This window comes from Ceratocystis lukuohia (genome assembly GCF_044167205.1).
Source record: "Ceratocystis lukuohia strain C4212 chromosome Unknown Supercontig1_pilon, whole genome shotgun sequence".
NCBI classification, from domain to species: domain Eukaryota; kingdom Fungi; phylum Ascomycota; class Sordariomycetes; order Microascales; family Ceratocystidaceae; genus Ceratocystis; species Ceratocystis lukuohia.
In genome coordinates, this window is record NW_027263520.1 from 1,429,447 (window position 1) to 1,447,372 (window position 17,926).

General features: G+C 47.8%; 2 protein-coding genes across 2 annotated transcripts; one reads left to right on the forward strand and one right to left on the reverse strand.

The window, feature by feature from the left end:
• Positions 1-32: 32 nt before the first annotated feature.
• On the reverse strand, positions 33-1,667 carry HOO65_010372 (putative acyl-CoA synthetase YngI; the record flags this gene model as incomplete). Its single annotated transcript, XM_070999698.1, has 1 exon — positions 33-1,667. The coding sequence occupies one exon, from the start codon at positions 1,665-1,667 to the stop codon at positions 33-35; it is 1,635 nt and encodes a 544-aa protein (XP_070862194.1).
• Positions 1,668-8,704: 7,037 nt separating this feature from the next.
• On the forward strand, positions 8,705-16,389 carry HOO65_010373 (Hybrid signal transduction histidine kinase J; the record flags this gene model as incomplete). Its single annotated transcript, XM_071005218.1, has 3 exons — positions 8,705-8,877; positions 9,013-11,420; positions 11,495-16,389. The coding sequence occupies 3 exons, from the start codon at positions 8,705-8,707 to the stop codon at positions 16,387-16,389; spliced, it is 7,476 nt and encodes a 2,491-aa protein (XP_070862195.1).
• Positions 16,390-17,926: the final 1,537 nt, after the last annotated feature.

Here is a 17,926-nt window from a genome sequence, read left to right on the forward strand (position 1 = left end):
TCAAAACCCAAGGCTGATTTCATGGCTATGAGTCAGCCCTTTGGTCCTCTTTCTTCTCCTCTCATTAGCATTTCAGCCATCTCTCTGAGCTTGAACTTTTGAATCTTTCCACTGGCTGTCTTTGGATACTCTTCAACCCAATACACATGCTTGGGCACCAGATGGGACGACAACTTCTGCTTAACCCACCCCTTCACCTCTTCCTTTGTAATTTCCTTGATCTTAGGGATTTGGTTAGACGCCTTTATACTTGACTTCGCAATGATAAACGCTGCCACGGACTCGCCGTATTTGTCATCAGGAACTCCAACAACACTAGCATCGACGATTTTAGGGTGCTGAATGAGGCAGTTTTCAATCTCGAGAGGGTAGATATTTTCTCCTCCTCGGATAATCAAGTCTTTGATGCGCCCTGTAATTTTGACAAAGCCTTCCTCGTCCATCTCAGCCTCGTCTCCTGAGTGCATCCAAACAACGCCATTGTCATCAACCACACGAACCTGGTCGGTCTTCTCTTGATCCCTCCAGTAACCCTTCATCACAAGATAGCCGGAGACAGCAAGCTCCCCTCTTTGGCCAGTAGGGACTATTTGGGAAGGATTACATGGATCAACTACTTTAACAGATGTGTGTGGCATGGCCCGGCCAACACTTCCGGTACGCTTTTCGAATGGATCACTTGGGGCCGTCATGCAACTGACAGGCGATGTTTCTGTCATCCCATAACATATTACTAGGTCCCTCAAGCCTAGCGTGTCATATATTTTGCGCATTAGAGCTTCTGGAACCGATGAACCCGCCACTATTCCCTTCAGAAGCCCTTTGGGTGGTGCGGCTACTGTCTCGCCCTCTGCCAGTACATCCAGAATAGAGATGAGCATGGTTGAAACACCATAGAGTCCAGTGGCATCATGTTCGATGCACATTCTTAGCGAAGCTAGTGGATCAAAAGCAGGGCTTGGAAACAAGATCGCTGCACCTGACGTCGCTGTGGCCATATACCCAAGAATGCATCCGAAACAGTGGAAAAGGGGTGGTGGTACAACGATTCGGTCACTTGGATCAAGACCCATCCGATTGGCGATTAGTACACCATTATTCAGAATTGACCGATGGGAAAGCATGGCTGCCTTGGGCATCGAGGTCGTTCCTGAAGTGTACTGTATATTCGCTATCTCGTGTGCCTTTAGTGGAGAATCCGGTAGAACACTTGCGGTTGATCCCAATAACAAGTCTTCATACTTGGTCAAAGTTGTGAGACTAGAAGGAAACCCGATGCTCGGATGGTCTCCCGAGTTGTCAACAAGGACAATATGTTCCAAACCCAGGACTTTGTGGGTCTGTGTGTTTCCCTGGCCGTTGTGCAAATTGGGAATTAGGTCTTGAAGCAAAGCTGTGTTGCTACGCCCGCGGGTAGGCTTATATGCCAGGTCTGTCACAGCTCCCATAAACAAGATCTTTGTATCTAGATGGCTCAACGCGGCCTCAATCTGGTGGGCATTGAATGATGGATTCAAGGGCACGAGTATGGCACCCAGTTTGAAGACAGCATACGTTAGGGCCGAGAACTCTGCACAGTTTCCCAAGCTGACTGCTACGCGGTCACCCTTGCGTACTCCCATATGCTGCAAGGAATGTGCAAGCCGGTTTGACTCTTCGTCCAACATCCGGTACGTTAAGATCCTAGTGGTAGGCCTCACAAGCCCGTGCTCTGGCGAACGTGTTATGACAGCTGGCCGGTCTCCATATTTGGCCACAATCGAGGCAAAATGCTCCGGTACAGTTGTTTCAAACAAAGGCGGCTGCAATTATAACACAAGTTAGTATCGCAAAACTAGAAGCGGATCCACAAAAGATAGATCAATTCCTAGGTTGAGGTGTCTGGCATAAAGCAACAGCATCTTCATGTCCAGCGCATACATACATCTGTGCCGCCGTGAGCTATGCTTAGTTTATGCAAATTCCGTACTGCACCACGGTTCAGCAGACTCCTGCGTTGGTACAAATATGAGGAGACTCTGCCAAGTGCGTATGTTCTCATGTTGATCAAGAAATGATTAAGAAGGCTGTAAGTTGCGGTGAGAATAGTGGAAGCGAAAAGAAGGTGGTTTATATTCACCCATGAGCTTTCTCCAAATTCAAAATAGCCAGGTTCGTGATTTCGTCCAAGGGAAATCTAGAGTGAGGGGAAACCCCAAATGTGCAAATGAGCCAGCATCCGAATTTGGGGATTGATGCAGCCTACCCCATACGACTCAAGAAACAATGTAGCGAATATTTCTCTTTCTCTCTACAGTGGCCTAACTACCAAGGCGAACCTTTTTGATTTTTGCTTAAAAAAATGAAGTAAGTATTCAGTAAGAGAAAATTGAAACCTTCAACCATCAACCATCAACCATCAACCATCAAAAAAGAATTTCCGGTGTTCATGGATATCGGCAAGCCAATTTGTGACAATCAACTGTTAGCCCGAACTGCCTTCAACACTGTATTACTAGCTAACCTTCCCAGTCAGCATCTCGTGGCCATACATTTGCAGTTCCTGAAGCCCGTCCTACATTTCAGGCGGGCTTTTGTCGCTTCCTCGCCGAGCCATATATGCCCTTGGTTGTTGCGCACAGCTTTCCCACGCTGAAGGTCGCTAGATAGGGGTCCATCGTCGTTACGCTGAAATGCTAATCGGAAAATTGATCCAGTCTTACATGCTGCTTCAGTCAGACCTTGAGCTTCGCCTCGATGCCCCCTCCTTCTATATGGAAGACGGCCCAAAACTTCCTAATACGTATCTTGCAGACATAATCACGTCAGCTGCCGTGGGTCATGAACCCTGTTACCAAGATAATGGCCAAATCCACTCACAAAAGCATTACTGCTGCCAGAGGCTAATCGGACCCGCCCCCGTAGTTTCGAGCCTATAGTTCTGGTTACTAAGACGCCGCCGCTATGTCAAAGACCAAAGAGTAATGAAGCCGGGAAACGTCAAATTTGACCAAGTCTTCTTCGACTTACTACTCTCGGTGCCCTGCTTAATTTTGTTCAACCGCGTAGGTCGATCCAACACGGTGCCAAAGTATCTAGAAGTTGTGTTCAAGATGGTCTCCACGTAGAGTTCGGCCCATGCGGGGTTTGGTGAGCCAAGTGTTCAAAGACTTCGCACTTGAGTCCTCCGTTGAATTTCACTCAGCCTAAAGCATATTGTCCCAACATAGGATAAACCTCTCATGTGAGACATAAAGCAGGTAGATGACGACCTATTGGCTCCCTCCTTGCTCCGATGATAGGTTGGCTCCGGCATACGGTGGCCGTAAATTGCCATGGTTAGCTTCCCCATCTCCTCAATAAACATACAGCCCCTGGCTCTCCAGAAGACACGATAAGGCCTTGCGTTGGTCTAATTCGAACGACAGTGCATCTCATCAACCCCGAACTGTCTACAGAGCTAACCATCGTCTCACCAGGAGCGGGTTGTGCATTTTTGTTACATTGCATCTAGGTATTCACGATCACCTTGGCACTACGAATCACCAAAGTATTCAAGAACCAACTTGCATTGAATCAGGCAGCAACCCCTCTTTATGCAAGAATAGGTGACATTTTATACAAGTCGGACACTAACTTGCAAATAGTGGCCATAAAGATTTTAGGGAAACTGGCATGGAGCATCCTCAGAGCTCTCATGGCTAATTTAACAAACTATCCAGCACTGAAGCTAACCTTGACCGAAATTGCACGAGTAGCATCCTGATATTTGGTATAGTGATCAGGCCAGAAACAGTAATCCACATTCTGCGTCACAAGATACGCTACTCTGTGAGGCCTGATAGCCCTAATCTCGCCTTAAAGGGGTATTTCGATGGATGAGGCCAGTATTCATCGCTCGCTCGCCCGGTTCTTGGGGCTTGACATATTGTCTTACCGCCCCTCAGATCCCTGTGGTCAGAGCCAACTCTACTTGCAGCTGCCCAGGCTTCAAGCAACTTCCAATCCTCAGAACAGTCCAGCTTCTATAAAACAACTGCCCACTAAACAAACTATGCTTAACCTACGCTAAACGAAGCCTTAGTTCCAAGAAGGTACCTCCACTAAACGCTGTCAAGACATTTTCTAATGTGTTCTTCCAGAGCCATGTTAGGCTCCCAAATCCCACTACTTCTTAGGCTAGAATCAACGCCCAACACCTTTCAAAGACCGAATCCCCTAGAGTGCTTAACGGCCACAGCTTGGCTACAACAGTAACGACGATTATCAATGATAGTATAGTGTATTAAGTCTCGGTCTATGTAGATAATAGGTAGTACGAGATAGGAGATCGCAATACGCATCATACTAACCACGAAAGTTAGTGAGTTTTCGCCCAGGCTGTTTATAGGGGTAGAGTTGCTGCGAGTGCCTGATGAGAGTAAACTCTTGAGCCCACTGAGAAAAAAAGTTTCCTGGTCGGAGATCCGAGCAAGTGCGCCGACGACATCCCAGAGAAATACACCTACTTTTTTATCTCTTCGGCTAGTCATATGATATCACATCGCCTTCCCCAATGTGAATATCATATATGGGAAAATTACCACCGCACCCACCAATTTCTTCACACACTAGATGGTTACTCCAACGGTAGTCTGTAGCGCCACTGCTGAGTTTATTTCAATCAAGTAGTGTAATGGACTATAGAATGCGGCTTTGAGTCAGTCCCCTTATTGTGCATGCAGGGAGCACTCTGACGTGGAGGTATTGCTTCTGCCACGAAAACACATTGATTTGTGTCGATTGACAGTCAAGGCCACCGTAACGGGCCTTTAAATAATGCCCCACCTTCTAAGACAGCCATAAGGCTAGCACTACCCAAGCATGCTAATGAGCAAAGGGCCCAAGAGTGTGGACTCAAGGAATCCTTTAAAGGAAGTAAGCGCTTCCATCCAGATATGGACGGTAATAGAGTTGATTACTGCCCTCTGCGTACTCCCAACTATATAGGTTGAACATGCGATGCGAGGATATGCTGGACTGTCGCACGCCGAAGCCTTACTATGATCTACATGAGCAGTAAAAAGCTAATATTTCGTAGATAATAGGGTTTATGACTCTCAATCATTGTCTTGGAAGTGGTGGCTTGCAGAAGGCGCTAGTCTTACTGCGAAAATATAGCAACATGCAGTGCCTGAACTTGTTCTCCAAATGTATAGTTATTTTCCTTACCCTTCAAGCTTGGGCCTTTTCAATAATGACATCATCGATATCCAGTGCGTGCAGTTAGGCAAGCTTGCGTTAGGGTTGCAGTCATGCCAATAACCCCCTGTAAGACCAAATATCTTCATGCTGATGCCATTTAAAGGGGACCACTTCCGTCGTCACATTGATAAACATTCAATATGCCTGGCAACCCCCCTAATGATGTGACCAACCTCAACAAGCGTGGCTAGGAAGGACGGTCCGATTGCCGTCTGTCTACCAGACCGCCCATACCCATGTCCCTATGTATGTGTGCCTATGATGATGAATGCTCGCATCCCGTGATACACAGATACGGCAAAAGCTGGGTAGCCGAGTGGTGAGGCTGGGTTTGTGTGTTTGAGACTGATTACTTCATTGCTGTCTCCGTCTTGGCTGATTGTGAAGCCAATGCTAGGACAAGCAAAAATATGTGAACACGTACGGGTATAGGTCCATGTACATGTGCACTGGCGTAGTATCACAAATCTATTTCTTGCCCAAAACTGGCACAGGGCAAAACTACAGGTTAGCGGTTCTGTGCTCAGCCGCTAGATGCATATGAGCACCCGAGTCAAGCACAAGCTCATCTCACGGTCACAAGCGAGAGAGGCTGGGTCTTGCCCTGAGAAAGGGTACCTCAAAGAGGTGTCTTGAGAAATTCATTACGGTTTGTCATTTTTTATTTCCTGTTTTTTGTCTGTTTGTATTTACAAATTCGCATCGCCTCGTCTAGTCTAGGTCAGCTCTGCTAGGTGGTACCATTTGGGGGTTTGCAATATACTTAGTACTGGCGTTGGAGGTTCCACTTTGCTGGCCTCCTTGATGCCTGCTCATTGGGCATGTTTACAAGACAAAAGAAGGAGAAGGACAAGGGAGAAGGCAAGAAGGCAGAGAGAAAAAAGCAAGACACCAACGGTATCATAACATGTGTTCTTTTGTGCATGAAATCAGCGGCACACTTCTTATGACTTCAAAGCTATATCACAAGACAATATATTTAATAGCTGCCCAAAATGTCAAAGGCATGAGCCGACAACGGTAATGGTATATGATTTCTCCCCACCCTTCACACCTCCACCGGCCTATTCGGCCGAGTGTTAGGGCTGTATGATATTTAAAACAGGAGACAGGAGGATTAATCGGTTCTGTATGTTTTTTCTAGGTGAATTTTGGTGCTTGAGATGTTCTCACTCCTGTTAGCGGGAAATTATGAGTGGTGGGAAGTTGCCTTGTTGTCTCTTTGGCTCCTTCCTCTCCCCCCCCCCCCCACTGATCCATGCTTTCTTGTCCAGACTCTCCCCACAAGCGAAGCATGGACGCCACAGCCAGAGGCCTAGAAACTAGGAAGAACCGTAATATTTAAAATCAAATACGGGATGGATAGAAGCATGGAACCGAGCGTGTTGATATGCCGGCTAGCAGTAAGCTATCGACTAGTATATACTTAGAGTGAACAACGACATGAGAAGTTGAACATTAGTATCAGTACAAGGAAAGGGAAGAAATAGGCGCCATAGCTTAGAGCCAAGAGTATGTTCAGTTGAAGTTGCAGCTGCCAGCTAAATTGGCAAGGTTTACGGAAGATCAGCTGGCAAGGGAAACAACAGCAAACAGAGAAACAAACATCCATGTGCGATTTGTTTTTAGAAGATGGTCGATGGCTTGAATAAAGTGACTTTGCATCGTGCACATCGTCTGGGCTTGCTGATGTATTTGCGTACAGCTGTTACATGGCTGTAGCTGCCCTCTAGATTTTGTAGATATCAACTCACCTATAGCCTGCAATGTACTGGCTATTAGATATATTTCAAGTAGATATATGTACTTGTGCGTGTTCCTATCGCCTATCATGGCACACTAATCCGTAAGGCTGTTGCTCTTTTGATCCTTTTTTTTGCCCTGCCTCACCGACTAATCACACAAAAACCCAAGGAAAAATAATTTCTTCTCCTCTTTTGTCGTGCTTGCCAGCCAGGTCCACCCCCGGTCTTGGCCGTCTTAGGAGCCCAGCAAGTCGTTCTTGTTCGTCAGGGAGGAGAAGGGGGGGGGGGGGCTCAACGACACTAGCGGCCTTAACTCATCCATCGCCGTTTATCGACACAATCCTTTGGAGTCTTCAAGTTGCCACCGGATTTCATGACCCAGCCAAAGTCCGTCATTTCAGCAATCCCTCGATTCCACAATACTCACATTATACCCACAGCGTCCACCTCATCTATCCATGGCTTCCTTTGAGCTCTCCGCGTCTTGGCTAGTGAAGTGAAGTGATGCGAGAGAAGCAAGTGAAGTCGGTGGCATTGGTTGGGTACATACATGGAGCCTGGCCCATGGCTTGAAACAAACCCTCAGAAAAACAACGACAAATTTCTCAAATTATCTACCGCCCGACTCGCTTGTCCCACTAACTATTTGCTGCTTCCTACCATTACTTTTCTTTCAGCCCTTTTTTTTTTTCTGCAACCCGTCTAATCTGACTTCCTGGTGCTTGGTGTACCGTGCCTGTCCCATTCCGAAGGGGCTTTTGATCCTTCATGTGGTGTGCGAGTGCGTGTGTGCTATGTCTTGTTGTTGTCTTTCTTTTCTTATTCAAGTCTCAGACCTCTCCCATATGTTTTCCTCGGGTTCCTAGCCTTTCCTTGATTTCTTGCTTGCCCTCTTCGTTGTTAGGCTTCTGTTCTTTGAACTCCTCTATTTCTCTACTTCTTTACTTCTTCTCTCTCATGTAAAATCGAAGCTTGAAATCAACCCCTTCAGCCCGCCAATCCCCCTCTTCCTCTATTCTCTCCTGAACTTTTCCCCCCTCTCGCACCAAAAAAAAAAAGAAAACCTGAAATTAGCCCTTCCCTGCTACACCAAGAACCAACGGCTCCATCCCAAAACAGATCATGGGCTTAGAACCTCAGACGCAATAACCCTAGTGCTACCATAAACCATTCATCCCGTCGAATCTCCTCCCAAATTCCTCTTTCCTCAGCCTCGACGATCGTCAAGCGACCCATTCGCATTTGGCAGCTCGCTTTTCCCTTCCGGTGCGATTATCAAACGCCACACATATTCTCTTCTACCTACCCTCGATCCCAGCTTTATTTCTCCTCCACTTACACAAAATACAGGCGAACCTGGCGTTCGGATGACTTTCCGCTGTCACGCACTTTACTACCGGCCTCGCAGGGCAGACGACCAAAAAAGCCCGAAAACCAGACCCTGTATCCTAAGGCGAAGCGACGTCCTGTTCATCATCACTTTCTACCTAGCGACGCTTCTCGCCCCCGAATTCCCAATTTACTCTCTACAACCTTTCCTTTGAATCTTCCGCCCCATCTTCATCGAAACCTATTGCCTGTCTTACCGCTTTCTTAATTTCCCTCCCTCGCAACTCGCTTGTTGCAATTCCGCCCTCCCCCTGCTTTGAAGCCCTCACGATATACACACACAAACACACACACACACACACACAACGAACTGTCAGAAGCAAGGCAAATAGCTCTTCTTTCCCATCATGGGCCTGGATCGTGCCCTTGATGGCTCTAGCTTCTCAGCAGCCAGTCGAGCATCGACTCAAAATGACCAAGCACACTCTCCTCCACCTCAGCTATATGAGCGACTACGCCTCTTCTCTGGGTACACTTGGGATGAATCTAAGCCACCAATTCACACACCGAATGACATCTGGTAAGTCTTCTAATATAGGTACAACCGAAATTTCGTTCGGCTACACTCTTGGTCATGGCTAAATTTAGGCTTCGGCCCTATACCCTACTTGGTCACCATCCACACCGACACCGAACGTCTCCTGACATTCTTTAGGCTTGTGCATGGCACTCGTTTCATCTCTCCCTTTTCTGGGTCTTCGTCTGGCTATTCTGCCAGCCCTGGCGGCCTCCCTGCCCGGGGAATGCCCTGCCGTGTACCAACCTTTCCAGTTTCAACCCCCGATAACACTGCTTCACCGCCGGCCTTCCAACTCGACACACGCTGCGAACAGCCATCAACTATTTCACCCCCACCAATTTCCGCTTCGACTAACGAAGCTATACGAGAAGAGCCCATCGTAGCCCGAGTCACATACAATGTTTTTCGAGAAGAACGCAACTTCCAAGTTGCCAAGTCTGTCACCGTCTCATCTAACCAGAAGAACCTCGACTACATAGTAAAGCCTCTTGATTTCCTGAGGCTGAGTCCGATCGCAGCCGATCGCGGGGCTATTATTGTTACTATCTACGAAGACCCTGGCGACAATGATATAATGCACACGATGGACCTTGGCCCAGCTTTCTATACTACGGAGAAACGCGATGGCCAGTTGGTTCCTTACCGTAATGACAAGTTCGATCTTGGAGAGCCCGTCAGTCTAACCTACTTTCTTGATTTCGCAATTGGTGCTGCGCGCTGTCTTGAGATGCTCCATCATCAGCATGAAGTTGTGCATGGAGAGATCCGTGGAGATTCGTTCCATTACAATTTGCAGGAAAACAAAGTCAAGATTTTCGTCTTTGGCTCTGGTATTAAGTTCTTTGAGCACGGACTGTATGGCTCTACATGGCACTACTACCTTGCCCATGGCCTTGGGTCGCGAAACCGACTGCTTTACATCAGCCCTGAGCAAACGGGGCGCATGGCGGTAGAGCCTGATACTAGAACTGACATATATTCTCTAGGCATTGTCTTTTGGACTATGCTAACTCGCCAACATCCGTTTGAGGGCGAAAGCGTGATGGAGATCATACAATCAATCCTGCGGCACCGCATAGCTGATGTGTCACAGATCCGGCTCGATGTCCCACAAGCAATTAGCGACATTATCCAAAAGTGCACTGCAAAGGCAGTCAGTGATCGTTATCACTCTGCGACCGGGCTTCGTCGTGACCTCCAGTTTGTCCAGCAGTCCTTAGTCAATGGCAATTTGGAAGCGTTGCAAGGATGGAAGACAGGTACAAGAGACTTTTCGTCATTATTCACACTTCCAAGTGCTATGATTGGCCGGGATGCCGAGCGAGATATTTTGAATGGTGTTGTTGAGCGAGTCGCTTGTACCACTGCAGTAAATCCTAACATTGCCGCTTTGAGTAGAAGCTCTACTGCTCTCACGGCCCCAACATCTGCTGGTCCTGCTGAGCCTACATCTTCTACTCCCTATGTTCATGATAGCTTCGTGGATGCATCTGGTGACGTCTCTAGTGAAAACGGCAGCTGCTCTTTAGATGGCTTCAACAAAACTGGCCCCAACTCTATTGAACTTAAACGTTCTAGTACTACTGCCTCTGGGAGTGGTCTTGAAACATTGTCTAATTTGGCTGAAAGCTCTCCTCGGCTACGCGCTTGGGAACGCAACCAGACCATCCATAGCGATACTTTGAGTATTTCAGAGAGCCTTGGCACCGGCACCGGAGATGGAATTCGAATCCCCTCGGTAGAAGCCTCCGCCGATATAATATCTCGCCCTCGCTCAACGATCAAGACTCGAGGTCGTGGTCAGTGTGAGGTGGTTACAATTGAGGGTGCTGCTGGGCTGGGAAAGAGTCTATTGGTGCAATCTGTTTTAACAGATATGCGAAAACGCGGGTATTGTGCTACTGGAAAGTTCGATAATGCTCGCAGACATGCCTTTGGGCCATTACTTAAGCTCTTGTCGGCATTGTTTAAGCAAGTTTGGGGCGAGCGCAACACCGAAACCCCTTTTCATCAGGCCTTGCGCACTTGTGTTGAACCTATCTGGCCTCAACTCCACGAGATTCTTAGCCTCCCAGCATGGTTATTGAAGCCCGAGGACCCCCAGAACACGAGCTCATCACCTTCTATTTCCAGTAGCCGCCAAGCCTCTCCTCCGGCCCTTGGCCTCACCGTTCCTAGTATTGCCTCAATGCATGCCCGACGCGGCTCCTCACCGATTACACCAGCCACTGCTTCTCCGGCTTCAACTGCCGTCATTTCCAGTACCAAAGTAAAAGCTGACCCCTTAGATATTACTAAAGGATTAACTGGTAACAAAGGCCTTCGCATGATAAACATTGTACTTGAAATCATCCGACTTTTCGCCCGTCATAAATTTCTTTGCATCTGCCTTGACGATCTTCATTTCGCAGACGACGAATCTCTTGATCTTATCTCCCAGATCATCAACGCCAAAATCAGGATGGTTGTGATAATGACGTATAGGCCGGATGAAATATCTGCCGAGCGTGTCCATGGGCTGATTCATCCAATAGATTGTGAAGGTAAACTCAAAAACTCCTTTCCCACTTTAGCTAATATTGCCCCTCGCTAATCTGACATACAAACGCGACAATAGATTGCACACGACCCGGTCCAACAATCACCAAAATTCGACTGAATCCACTCAAAGATGGCGATATCGTAACCTATGTCGCTGCTACCCTACAGCGTCCTCGTGAAGAGGTTGCTCCTTTAGCTAGAATGGTCCAGGCCAAATGTGCGGGAAATCCATTCTATATGCGCGAAATGTTAACCGCTTGCAACCGGAAACGCTGCATCACTTATGAGCATCGCACATCCCGCTGGGTATATGACCGAGACAAGGTTCATGAAAACTTTGACACCGATCAAGACTACGATGTTTTAGACTCTGGCTTCATTACTCAACGCCTGGGAGAACTACCACCTGCTACACGTGCTATTCTTATTTGGGCCTCGCTTCTGGGCAACACATTTTCATTCCAGCTTATCTGCCACCTTCTAAGCAGTGACTTTGTCTATCACAAGTGCGAGGACGCTGAAGAGGCGGCAGATGAGACACCTGCCGACATAAAAGCCACAGAGACAAACCAAACCGAGCAGACACAGCAAACCCAACAGGACGCCCACATACACCATCGCCCATACACACAAGCCGAGGCAATCATGGGCCTTAATGCCGCTATTCAAGCATCTGTGTTGGTGCCGTCAGAAGTCGATGATCGCTTCCGATTTGCCCACGATCGGTATGTTCAAGCTGCTACGGCTATGAGGCCGTGTAGCTTGGAGATGATGCATCTAGTCATCGCCCAGACCCTTCTCAAGCGCTACAGCGAGGACGAACGCCTTCGCACAACAATTGCTGGTCACTTGTGTGAAGCAGTCGAAGCTATTAAAAAGTGCGTCCCCAACCGATCCGTTTACCGAAAACTTTTATGTGAGAGTGCCCAAGCTGCCATTGATAGTGGTGCTCGTCCTACCGCTGCCAAGTTTTATACCACAGCCGTTGCCTTGCTACAGGATGATGCATGGTCTGACACGGGAGAGGATTCTTCCTATGATGAGACCTGGGCTCTATACCTCAAAGCCGCTGATTGTGCCCTGTATCTAGGACACCATGCTGGCGTTTTTACATATATAAATGAAGTTTTGAAACATGGCCGCACTCCCTTTGACAAGGCGCCGGCCCATGTAATCAGCTCACGGGTACTCTCTCAGATTGGCAATTCGGATCAAGCCTTGGCCTCATTGAAAAACTGCGTCAACGCACTGGGTGTGTCTCTAGATGCAGAGCCGTCTTTCGAGAAGTGTAGCCGAGACTTAGAAGCCCTAGAGGAACGCCTTAAGAGCCTAAATTTCGCAGACATTGTCAATTCCCCTCAAGCAGAAACTGTTACACTGCCAAGGGTTGGGGCTGTTTTGGTCGAGGCTTTGGTTGCGGCGTGGTGGAGCGATTCACTGACGCTCTATAACTTAGCCCTAGTAACGGTTGAGATGTATTTCACGTGTGGCTTCTTCCCTCAAGCTGGCGCTGCCTTTGTCTTCCTTGGTATGATCGCGATCACTAATGAGGAAAAGATTGAACTAGGAGTTCGGCTTGGTGATATTGGAACGGCCTTGCTTTCTCGCGCTGACCCCGAAGACCCGTTAGTCAACCGTGGCTGGACAATGTACTACAAATTTATCAGCCATCTTAAAGAGCCTCTCTCTTTAGCCAACAGCCAGATTGAGCGCATAATTTTGTCTGAGGTTGGAGATGGCAACTTTGTTGCCAAGTTGCTGGCATCTGGGCTTTCAGCTATGACCAAACTTTCAACTGGCGAGAGTTGCGGCAAGCTGGAGGCTTGGTGTAATTATTGCTGCGAAGACATGCCCGGATGGGAGCAAGACACTCGTGGGGGGACTCTGCTATTGGCTGTCCGCCAAACTGTCCGCGCTTTTCAGGGGAAAACGATGACCTCTAATCCTTTGGAGATTCTCAGTGATCAAGACCATACCATGTCAACTTACAAGCAATGGCTAAATAAAACGGTCCCAAATGGTGGCCGATCGCTAATTATCTACGAAACATTCGAGCTTTATGCTTTGGTCGCGTATGGCCACTTCCAGCAGGCCGTTGAAGTTGGAAAGCGGTGTGTAGAGAACATCGACATGTTGTGGTCTGTTAGGGGCAACCGCCAATCTTTGTTGTTATACTCCTGGGCTCTGACGGCCACGACGCTGGAAAAGGCTCACGATAAGTCAAACTTGGATGCTCATACCTCTGAGGAGCTTAGGGATTCCGTGAACTTTGCAATTGCGGAAATTGAGAAGGCTACTCGTCGCATTGAACTTTTGACAACAGTTTCTGATCTAAACTACAAACACTGGATATCATACATGGGCGGCTTTGTCAAAGAGTTACAAGGCTGTTTTGGCGATGCCGTTCGTCTCTACGAGGTTGGCATATCACACTCCATCGATTACAACTTCCCTATCGAAGAAGCTATGGGACAAGTTTTCATGTGTGGCCTTCTTGCTAGACGCGAAGCGCCTTGGCTCGCTAGCCGCTGTCTACAAGAAAGCACTTCCCTGTTCCGCAACGCTGGCTCGTTTGGTGTTGCAGAATATCTAGAAGCTTCCTTCCAGGGACGGGTTCCACAACGAGCTCGCAAATCACGAACTGTCGATATGGGTGTCCAGACTGAGGGATACATGACTCATTCCCGCGTCAACGCTAGCTACAATGACAGCGATGCTCGCGAAAGCAGATACCACAGCGACCCATACACCCGAGGCGCTAATCAACGAACACACTCCATTATGAACAACCCCTCAATCCATCGGACAACAGAAAATGATAATGATTCCCCGGAAAGCCGCATCGTATCTCTTGAGAAGAAATGGCGAGCCCAGAACAAAGGCCCAGAAAGTAGGTCCTTTTTATCTGAGCTAGATATTATCGATCTACAGGCCATTCTTCACTTTTCCCAGATCATCTCGTCTGCTCTCAAAGTCGAAGTGCTCCTAAATACTATGTGTGATGTCATTTTGCAAACCTGCGGGTCAGCAACCCTTGTTGGAATCATCACTAAGGATCCCACTGATGAGAGCTGGGTTCTGTCTGCTAGTGGCTCCCCGGAAAAGGGGGCTTCGGCCCATATGCCCGGCCTTTCTCTCGACTTGACCAACTACGTGGCTGAGAACGTTATCTACTACTGCACACGCTTTAGAGAATCCGTCTTTGTGCAAGATATCGCAACTGAGGAGCGCTTTGGAAACCTAAACCAAGATTGGATCGATCTCAATCCCAACGGCAAGGCCATCATTGCTATTCCAATTGAAGATGTTAAGTCACATATGCAAGGTGTTTTGTATGTTGAAGGCGACCCAAGCTCGTTCACCGACCGCAACTTTACTGTTCTAGCACTCCTCGTCAACCAAATGTCCATCAGTTATAGCAACGCGCAATACATGAAGGCTCTCGAGAAGGCCTCTGCTCAGACTATCTCCGCTGCTGGAGTTCAGAAGAGGGCTCTAGGGGAAGCACGTGCAGCTGAGCAAAAGGCCCGTGATGCAGAATCCAAGGCTAAGCGTGCAGAAGAGGAAGCTGTGCGTAATGTCAAGCTAGCTGAAGAAGCCGCCCGGGCCAAGTCCTCGTTCCTTGCCAACGTTTCCCACGAACTGAGAACGCCTCTGAACGGCGTGATTGGGAATGCAGATCTTCTCTCGCGAGGTGACCTAGACGCTGAACAACAGGAGATTGCAGAGTCTATCCGAGTTTCGGCCGATTTGTTGCTCGTTGTTATTAACGACCTGCTTGACTTTTCCCGAATCGAGGCTGAGAAGATGCAGCTGCATATTCAAGAGTTTACTCCATATGTACTTCTCAGCGAGATCATCCGTGCTGCTCGTTTCACTTACAAGGACCGCTACAGGAACAACCAAGTTGAAATTATTGAAGACATCCAGCTGCCCCGCAGCCTAAATGTTATGGGTGATCCTATTAGGCTTCACCAGGTTCTTGGTAATCTTGTCAGTAACAGTGCTAAATTCACGGAAAAGGGGTCTATCACGATTGGTGCCAAAATTGTATCTGAGACGCCCACGAGCTGTGTTCTTGACTTTTGGGTGATTGATACTGGAATGGGTATTGAAAAGGATGTTCTACCCCAGCTCTTCCAGCCATTCAGTCAAGCTGATAATAGTACATCTCGTGCACATGGAGGCAGTGGGCTTGGTCTCAGTATCTGCAAAAGTCTCGTTCAGACCGTCATGGGTGGCAAAATATCACTTACAAGTGAGCACATGAAAGGCACCGAGGTCCGCTTTAGGATTGAGTTTGAAAAATTCATCGGCCCGTCTGCCGTTGCGCCTCCGGAATCTGCAACACCGGCTGGCTTAGCCTCACCTCCCACGACATCCCTGTGTCCTATAGTCTCGACATCGGCACCTCATATCCAGCCCGTTATTGAATCTTCTAACGTTGAGATGTTGCCATCACCTGACGACAATTGCTTCCCCAAGCCAAATCTAGCAATGCCTAATACGACTTCCACTCGAATCTCGACTACTGACATCCGGGTCTGTGTAGCTGAGGACAACGCCATTAACCGTCGAATCGCTGTGCAATTCCTCAGACGTCTAGGATACGTGCATATTGACACTTACGAAAACGGGCAACTAGCTATTGATGGTCTCCAACGAATGGCTAGCAACCAAACCCCTTACCACCTCGTGCTCATGGATGTGCAAATGCCTGTCCTAGACGGTTACTCTGCCACCAAGAAGATACGGCTGGACCCGGTACCAGAAATCCGAGACGTCCTGATTATTGCCATGACAGCCTCAGCCATCCATGGAGATCGTGAAAAATGTCTCGAGGCTGGCATGAACGACTATCTTGCTAAACCCGTTAAGTCAGAGGTTCTGAAAAACAAGATTGACGCGTACTTTAGAGTATCCGATAGTCGTGTGCCAAAATGGCTCCCCACTCGGGCAGTCAAATCTTGATTCTCTTGGAAATACAGCCTGTTTGGCTTCTTCTCTTCCTTCCCCTCCTATATCCTTTTAAGGTGCTGTTTTCTGTTGAAAATAGCGATTGGTTGTGGCCTATTCTCCTATTCGTTCTTACTTCACTTCTCTTTGTTTTCTCCCCTCCTGTATACATCTCGCTATACACCGTAGCAGTTTATGCTATCTTCTGACGAAAAGCCATGCTAGCTGGGCGGGCTACACTTTCCATGTTCGTTGTTCTCATCCTACTTATCCTCTATTTCTGCGTTTGTTATGGTTGAGCTTGGTTGTCTGCAACATTCCGGCTCTTACCTTTTCTTTCTTACTCTGTTTTTTCTTTTCTTCCTTCTGCTTCGCGTCATTTTGAAGGGGGTTGCTGTTTCCTAGGTGAGGTTGTAAAATTGGGCAAATGTGTCTGAGGATATTTTGCATCTTGTTGATAGATTTCACGTCCTCATATGTATTTGTGCTGTGCTCGCGCTTTATTTTTCTTTTTCTTCTTTTCTTACTCATCTTTTTCTTTTTTTTCTTTTCTTCCTCTTATTTAGTTATTTCTTAGTTCTACTTAGACTACACAGACGCACTGAATCACGGCTCATGCTTACTGAAACTCAAAGACCAGACATTACCATGCACAATATATACAAGCTTGATGGTTATGAATATTTTCCCGTGCCAGATGTATAACAAGCCACAGGCTACAACAACATAGGCTAGTCTCGTCATAATACTTCTCAAAAAAAGGAGCTGGGGGCTCCCGTTTGTTTGTTTGTTTTGGTTCTAGGCACCTCTCTTGGCCTGGACAAGGCCACATCTGGGTATGGACCCCATAATCTCTTGTCGGGTCATATGTTGTACGCACATATAAACATACATATGAATAGATGCAATGTATGTATGTACTTGCATATGTAATGTCGCATAGGGCGCATTTTCGTGCATGTCGTCTTATGCACACGCCCCTCCCCTCCACCAAATCAGAACTAGACGACGAAGAGAGGAAGAAGGCCAAAAACGCAGACAGGACAGAGACAGAGACGATAAGACTAAAAAAGTCAGGCGCAGGCGCAAGGAAAGAGAGGCAAGGCGAAGCAAAGCAAGGAGTTACAAAGCTGTGAAGTGGAGAACCAAAAGCCTAAGCCTCCTTACTGGGCTATCCAGGAATGGCCATAAGCTCATGCAGTCTCCTCCAACAGCCGTGTCTATCTCCCACCTGTTCTCTGCCTATAGCAGACAGCACTCAAGTCCAAGTTCCCGTGGTACTTTTTCCTACCTTGCTTTCCCTTGCTTCTAGCATTGCCTTACTTTGTTTGGCCATTTTGCAGCTCAGCTCAACTCAGCTGAGGTCAAGCTCATGACTTGACAAAAGTAGCGGTAGCCCAGGAGGGAGAAGATAGAGGCTGTACTGCCCCCGCTTTGCGGCAGGGTGGAGGTGAAAACAGAAGCAGGTTTACATCCAGACTTTGGCATAGAAGCTGCAGTGTCAGCAAGGTGGTCAGAAAGTTGCGGGTGTGAGTTGCATCATGTATGAAGC